The sequence below is a fragment of the Arctopsyche grandis genome, chromosome 13 (assembly GCF_051622035.1).
Source record: "Arctopsyche grandis isolate Sample6627 chromosome 13, ASM5162203v2, whole genome shotgun sequence".
NCBI classification, from domain to species: Eukaryota; Metazoa; Arthropoda; class Insecta; order Trichoptera; family Hydropsychidae; genus Arctopsyche; species Arctopsyche grandis.
This window is the reverse complement of record NC_135367.1, coordinates 29,185,434-29,194,291: the sequence shown is the minus strand read 5'-3', so window position 1 is coordinate 29,194,291 and position 8,858 is coordinate 29,185,434. Positions and strand designations below refer to the sequence as shown.

At 29.0% G+C, this 8,858-nt stretch overlaps 1 protein-coding gene across 1 annotated transcript; it reads right to left on the bottom strand.

Annotated features, from left to right (window-relative positions):
* Positions 1–575: 575 nt before the first annotated feature.
* Positions 576–6,181, bottom strand: LOC143920718 (protein mono-ADP-ribosyltransferase PARP12-like). The gene is made up of 2 exons (XM_077443661.1): positions 6,053–6,181; positions 576–3,123 (listed from the first exon to the last, which is right to left on the bottom strand). Exons 1-2 carry the CDS (start codon positions 6,073–6,075, stop codon positions 2,154–2,156), a joined length of 993 nt encoding a protein of 330 aa, XP_077299787.1. The 5' UTR covers positions 6,076–6,181; the 3' UTR covers positions 576–2,153.
* Positions 6,182–8,858: the final 2,677 nt, after the last annotated feature.

Here is an 8,858-nt window from a genome sequence, read left to right as displayed (position 1 = left end):
GGCGTGTCGCGAAAATCTCTCTATTTTATATTTTTATATATTATATATTTTTACTTTATCTATGTACGTAGTAACAATAGATGAAGTTTTGTGATCATGCGAAAATTCGAACTCGAGATTTTGACTGATTCGAACTCAGAATCGATCACTGATCACGTTTTCATGATCTAGAAAATATGTGTGTGTGTGTGTGTGTGTGTGTGTGTGTGTGTGTGTGTGTCTGTGTGTGTGTCTGTGTGTGTGTCTGTGTGGGTGTGTATTTTGGGGATATTTTTAACACCGTTAGTCCTATCGAACTGAAACTTAGTATCGGTCACTGAAATTCTTATCGACACGAGGTAAATTTTTTTCAAATTTTTAAGTTGACCGGAAATGGTACCTCGCCTTATAGGTTTTCTACTTTTTTTAAGTTTTTGAATTCAATTATCTCCCAAACCACTAACTGAATCGGACTGAATTTTTTTTAAATATGATATAAATAATAATTTTAATAACCTCATATTTTTTAAATATTTCTATCTGAACCGGAAGTAGTACTTTTACTCTAGAGAATCGAAGTTTTTTATGTTTTTTTCAGAAACCTTTTAGTTTATTGAACTGCAATTTCATATCTAGAAGTTTAAGTTCAATGCCAAGTTAATTATAAAATTTAGTTAGCATCCGTCAACCGGAAGTAGCAGTTTACTCTTGTTCGATTTTTCTTCCACTATTTTCTTCGACCCTTTAAACATGTGTGTTCGTCACAAAAAAATTCAAGTATAATTCTTGTAGCAATTTGATGAAAATAAAAAAAAAATTATTAAATTTTATAAACCGGAAGTGGGATTTTTTTCACTTAGAAAGGTTGAAAATGTTGTGCCCACTACTCTGTCCACACCCCTGAACGTATTAAGCTGAAAATTTATATTTCTATCCTTTGTGTACTAACTTAGAGCTGGTAGGGTTTTGGTCAGAATTCGTAAGCCGGAAGTAGTATTTTTTTTAAAAACAATATTTCATTATTTTATTTTGACCTTTTAAATTGTTTTAAGCTTCTTGATATTTAATGTGTATAATAAAAATAGTGATTTTAAGTAAAAATAAAAAAAAAATTACTTAATTTAATGAACAGGAAGTGGGATTTTTTTCCTCGTGGAAAGGTAAAAATGTTGTGCCCACTACTCTGTCCGCACCCCTGAACGTATTAAGCTGAAAATTTATATTTCTATCCTTTGTGTACTAACTTAGAGCTGGTAGGGTTTTGGTCAGAATTTGTAAACCGGAAGTAGTATTTTTTTTAAAAACAATATTTCATTATTTTATTTTGACCTTTAAAATTATTTTTATTTTCTTGATATTTAATGAGTATAATACTGATAGTGATTTTTAGTAATAAAAAAAATTTGAACAAAATCTGACAACCGGAAGTAGATCTTTTGTTTTGTGCAAGTTTCCATACATTTGCGCTCAATTTGTATCGCTATCATAGTCATCAGTTCAATATCGAATTTTGTTTTGTAACCTTCTTATATTCATCAAATACATAGATAAAGTCATGGGTTGGTCACACCCGAATTTTTTTTATAGTATACATATGTTCAATTTATATTATACTAGTGTTTTTACCCGACTTCGCTCAGTATTTGTAATATAAACCGCTTAAACATGGCCTATCTAATTGTAAACATTTTATTAAATTTATTTGAATAGTTTTATTATATTTAAATTAACTTGAATGTTCATTTGTTTTTTTATTAAATTGAACGTCACGGAATCTACGACCCAAATAAACAAAAACACATAAATACAAAGTCTCTTTCGAAATTATATATTAGACTAGATACATATGTACCTACATCTAATATACAATATATAAAAATTACATACAAAAATAAAAGTCAAATTAAATATTTCATTGAATTATGTATGTATGTATGTACATACATAACGTTTCTTTTTTATTTCAATTAAAAATTTTAAATTCAAATTTTATATTGAAGTTCTACTTTTTAACACATAAATTAATAGCATCTTATGTAAATGAATTTGTATTTAAAGATATTAAAAAAAAGTAAAAATCACATTTTCGTTGTTAAACATATCTATGTATGTATAATATTAAACAAAGGGAATATTTTGTTAGTGACATTCTAATGTATAAATGAATGAAAAAATCAGACAGATTTTTTTATTGTGGTTCCCGTAAAGGTAATGATATAACTGGGATAGAACTCATCATCTCTGTACTTGACTATGACTTGACCGTTTGGCTTTGCACTTGTATCATAACGAGATCCGTTTTTCAAGTCATACACGGGTGGAAAAATCATATTTTTGTTTCCTTCATACATCATGGATACGAGCACATCTACACCGAACATGCACTTATCGCCACCATATTTATCGCTATAGTTACTGGCATAGTTGGAGATTGGGGTAAAAGACACCCCCTTCCCGAATATGTTGCCTTTGGCTTTCCCATGACGTCTCCAGTCGAAATTGTTCACCTGGATGGAATGCACATTGTGTTGTCCTGTTCCGTGAAACATGAATTCCTCTTGAACACTGTTTTTCCCATAACGAATCTCGTACTCCTTTTTCCGCAGCAGATAACACGCTCTGAGGTAAGGATTTTGCACTCTCTCTACTTTCTTCACTTTGAAATGTTTCTGAGTTGTATTCTTAAATTGAAGTTCTACGAAGTTTCTGTCTTCTGTATTTATCTCGCATTTTTCTATAACAATTCTGTCGGTGTGTATGAAAATCTCTTGTAATATTTCTTGTTGTAGTATCTTTTCGACAAGCCCATCCCTATATTTACCCATGTTCAATTTGGCTAATTTTGATTCTATCGATTGTATGTTTTCAATGGTGTTTTGCCTTTGTTGTATCAATGTATTGTGCTGGATTATATTGGATCCTCGCTGAGCCGCTTGATTGTATTGGATTGGCTTAGAACTTTGTTGAATTACTGTATTGTTTTGGGTATTATTTGTTAATCGCTGTGCTTCTGTTTTTATCTGGTCCAATCTGATTCTCTCCCAGTATTCCAAACTTCGCAATTCATTTATTTTTGGTAACTGCCACTCCCTCTCTATTTTTCTCTGCCTCTCAGCTTCCTCCATTTTTTGCCTCTCGGCAGCTCTGAAAAAATAAATAAGAAGCTCAATTAATAAATGTGTATTGTAATGCATGTACTTATTCGTAAAACGATTCTTTGTTATGTAATTTCTAATTTTTTTTCAAAAATAAGACGTATATTATTAATTTTTTGTCATGTAAGCTTCAACTAAATTATAAAAATACAAATACATAAAAAAACATATTTTTTAATATTTTCAACTTTAATTATGTACTTGCATAAAAACAACATTAAACAAAATCTAAAAAAAATTAGAATGTGTATCAATATTTATAAATATACATACATACATATGTATATAAAAAAATTATAATGCTAATATGATAACACGATGAATATGGATAGGAATCAGGGATGTAGTGCTAAAAAAAGTACCAGAACGCTGAATTTACTACTTTTAAACCCTTGGCCGATTCAAGCAGGTAACAAGCGGACAGTTAAAAGTACGAGATTAGTGCATTTTTACATCGATAATAAAGATAAAATCTTTCACATTTACCTATTTGCAAATTTGCTATGAAATTTTTAATTTAAAATTGCAAATGCTATTCCTAGAATAATTCAACAGAAATATAGTAATAAATGATTGATTTTAATCGTTTATTAAGTATCCATTAGTCTTTCGACTTTAGGAAAATACGTTATTCAAACACGTTAAATAATTGCGAAAGGTAGACTGGATTTAGAATATTTCAAATCAAAGTTAGTTTTAAAATGAATAATATTTGTCGTTTACGAATTCTTTTTTATTATTCAACTGTTTTCTATATTATTTTAAGCCATAATGAACATGTACCAATCTGAAGTATGTATTTGTATATAGAGACATTTTAAAAAGCTCTCACAGAAAAAAATCATCCCAAATTAAATATATTATTACCTACTATGTACCTGCTTTCCCATAAATAATATAAGTTGATTTTTTACGGGTTTTTTTTGTTATATAATTTTATATGTTTAATTTTTATTTCATGTGTGACAGCAATATTTTTTTAAAATGAAACTATTTTTAACGTGTGTATACATATGTTTTAATTGTTTAATTGTTTAATTTTTCATTTGATGTGTTATTATAGTTTATAGTTGTATTTAATTAATTTCATTTGTTTCACTGTATTGTATTTATGTATATAAATTAATATGAAATATATTTTTATGAATGAACATACAAGATTTTAATTGAAATACCCACATCACTATTTTTAATATATATATATATATATATATATATATATATATATATATATATATATATATATATATATATATATATATTTTTTTTTTTTTTTTTTTTTACTTAAATGTGTCAAGGGGGGGGGGCGGATTTAAAATTTGCACAGGGGCCCAGATTTTCTCTCTACAGCCGTGATTATACATACATAGATCAACTTTTTTTGAAATATTTTCAAATTATGTATGGGATAATCTATCAATAGGGGCCGAAATAAAATCACGATTTTGTATGAAAATCAATATTTGAGATAGAAACAAACATGTATGTACATATGTTTGTTTATCTGTTACAGCGATAGCACATTTCAAGTAAAAATATATTTTCACCAATTCAAGCAGTGAAAGTGTATCTAACAATGAATTTACAACGAACAACAACGAATTTACAACCCTAACAACCCAATATTAAATTAATAGGGCCAACCCTAACCTATCCTAACCCTTAAATAATACCAACCCTAACAACCAGTGGTGTAGTCGGACCAGGTCACCACCATGGTACTTCTTTTTAATTCAGGTCACCAAACTGGCACTTAAATTGATATCAAAATTGCATTTCGAGTACAATTAAAAAATATTTTGACTAAAATTTCATATAAAATTTTGTATTCCAATTATTGTGAGCAGACTCTCGTTCTAACACTCGATGACCACAATTGAATAGTTATCTGAGCACATTCAAAAATTAAAAGACGTTTAATGAAATTTATTGGCTTTTTTATCTAAAACCACCCAACACAAAATATTTTTTTAACTATTGATACAATGAGGGAACTCAGCTTAAATGAATAGTCATCTCGAAATTCACATGTTAAAATTTGATAGTTTTTTGACATATGTACATATGTACATGGTTTTAGCATTGCTAAAAGCAAATGTTTCTCTTGACACACAAACACGGGTTTTTCAAAATCAAAGATGTTGAAGAGGATGCATTATTTTGAAGATGTTGAAGAGGATGCGTTTTTATAAAATATAAAAAATACATCATAATTTCAACAAGTAAGAATATTTGTTAATTATTATTTGATTTTTTTTATAAATATTTGAAATACTAATATTAGGATACAACTTTTTTTTAATAAGTAAAAAAGCGGGGTGGGGGGGGGTCGTAAAAATTAAACACCGACCTGGTTCTTTTTTTATTTAGCACTACACTACTTCTAAAAACCTAATCTTAAATGAATAAAACCAACCCTGAAAATGTAACTGGTTACAATTTCACTGAAATGTCAGTGAAAATACATTTTCACTGCTGTGATATGTACTTTCACAGTGACATATCCACTAAGTGGGACTGAAAAAATAATTTTTATTTATATAAGAGTTGTTGAGAGCTTTGGATTTTTTGGCACTTGGATCCCATTTAGATTCCGGTATTCATATGTATTTCGATCCATTGTGGAAGATCCAAAATATGCATTTTCGCTCCGGCCTAACACTAGTAGCCACTCTACTCTTTTGGTTGGACATTGAGTTGCAATTGTGATATTAATAGCCAGCGTACGTGTTCACTGACCACAAGTTCATACAACGTATACACAATATAATATGCATAGATGTATGTAGTGTTAAATGAGGAAATTGAATGCATGTATGTATGTACGTGCATACTTGTGAGACCATATCACTTGATAAATCAATATGTATGATACTGTACGTATATATGTACATAATATTAATAAAGCAATTACTCACCCGGAACTGAAGAGTCCACCCATGTTGGTGGAGCTCGAGGAACGCTGGTGAATCGTCTGCTGCCGTGTGCTGATGCTGACTAATGCATTTTTAGACTGTTTTTATCGCAACGTACATAACATATGATTCAGGCCTTCTCAATCTTGTTTCCTTTTGTATCACACTGTCATATGACTCATAACAATGAAAATTTTATAACGAGATAAATATTATACATATCTGTACGTACACACGTGCATATGTATGAATGTATTTCAATTTGAACACGGGGAATACCTTTTAATGCTAGAGATATTTCTCGTGCGTTGTGTGTATTGTGTATTGTGCTGAGAGATGCCGGGGAAAACCGGTAATTTTCGCTGAGAAGAGGCGCGGCTCGTTCACTAGGACATTTTACATTGATTTCAAATATGGACTCTAATGGGAAAATTGGGATAAAACGAAAATTTTCACTTTATTTACAAATGTATATACACATTTTCAAAATATGCTTTATTGTATTATAATATGTACACTAGTGTTTTTACCCGGCTTCGCTCGGTGTTTGTAATATAAACTGCTTAAACATGGCCAATGTAATAGTAAACATTTTATTAAATTTATTTCAATTATTTTATTTTATTTAAATTTATATTTCATTTGTTTTGTTCAAATAATCACTTTCTTTGAAAAATGGTATAGTTGATATTGAAATCAACTAAATATGTATACTGAAGTATATTTTCAATTGGAAGTCATCCATATTCAAGGGAATGGAGGTTTGAAATCATTATTTAAAAATGAAACTTTAACTAAATTTTATGATGACTTTAACTTTAAAAACATTATATAATTCATATAATATGTAAAATATGAGTCAATATATTTTTTAAGATAAGAATGTCATAAATAAAACATTGTTCTTATTCAATATGTTCAATCAAAAAAATATACATATGCGCCTCGACCATCCGAAATTTTTTTCAGATGCTTGAGGAAGCCTAGTGTAGAATATTGTATTTTACTTTATTTTTACAGACATATTTATATACCAGGAAGGCCTAACAGATAAACCTCAATGCGCCTTCCTGGCCAATTAAATACGAACATCGATATAAAATATTTTTATTATAATTTTAACAAAGCATAATTTGAGACATTTATGGATAAATTTTTGGTAAACTTTATTTATAAATCATAAATCAGAGCTCTATTTATATACATAAATCATAAATCAGAGCTTTATTTATATATGTACATAAATCATAAATCATAAATCGGAGCTTTATTTATACATATGTATGTATATGTACATAAATCATAAATCGAAGCTTTATTTATAGACATACATACATAAATTGTAAATTTATTTATGTAATATAAATCTTCAAATTTCAAGATGAAAAACTCGGGATTTCGGAGACAGTTTATGTACAAATTTGCAGCATTTTTAAAAGAATCGGTGAAATTCGAGAGACGGTAAGGGTTGCCAATTTTTTGGAACCGTTTCAATGAAAATCAGATAAATTGGCAAACTCTGATAGAAAACGATTGACCTGGAGTCACAAACCAAGGTCTGGCCAGCAGCAAGAAGACTTTTGAGGATACTCGAAGAAGAGTAACATTAATTAAGTAACATTAGTACACCCAGCTTGTTTAAAACACAATAATAGATTTTTGGCTATAGATGAAAGCCTTTGGAAATTTAAAGGATTTTATTTTCAGTCAACAATCGTGATTCATGATCATTATGACTCACTAGTATTGTGCCCGATGAAATATATATTTTTTTATTATCCGCTACAATTTTAATGCTTTATTGTTTTTTATGGTTGTATTAAATGTCTGTGTATATATTTTTTATTTTTGTCATTTCTAATATCTATAGTTATTATTTTGTTTCTTTTCTGTTACATTTTTGAATATAAAATAATATATATAAAATGAATCCGGACCCGGAAGTGAAAAATGAATCGAAATCGCATTCGAAAACGCATTCAAAATCGCTTTCGAAATCGCATTCATATCGCATTCGAAATGGATATATAATAATAATTAATAATACATATGTACATACATATATACGTATGTACGTCACGTCCGTTTTTAACAAATATACCTAAGTGGTAAGCCCGATGAAATATCACCGCAGGGTTATGCCTATTAAATTATGTTATGCCTATTAAATTAAGCCAATTGAAGATTCGACGATGGTTTAGTGGTTAAGACCGTTGAACTCAGGTACACCCATAAGAGGATATTTGTGGTCACGGGTTCGATACCGCGAAAAAGTCCCATCGAATGAATTTATACACAGTTTAGGGTTTTTATCGATTCATTATGTTCGGCTAGCGTTAGGACACACCCACATAATAGCATCTTTATAAATATAATAATAACTAGTGTTGAACCCGATGACATATAATCGCATGGGTGTGGGCATATTGAGTTATTAAATAAAAAAAATTTAAAAGAAATGTGTCGTCGGTCATGTGTTCGATCCCCACGCGATAGAATTATTTTTTAAATACCTTTTAAATATGTTTAATTTAATATTTATAATTAACTGCTCAATATGGAAAAAAAATTATAAACTACCTACCTAGCTACATACAAATAAACAATATAAAACACCGATAGAAAAATTAATTAATTAATTAATTAAACAAATGTGTAAAAGCAATGTGTCGTCGGTCATGTGCTAGATCCGCACACGGTCGAATTTTTTTCAAATTAAATGTATTTAATATAAAATTAAATGTATTTAATTTTATATTTATATTTAATTGATTAATATTAAAAAATAAATAGTAAAAACAACTTACCT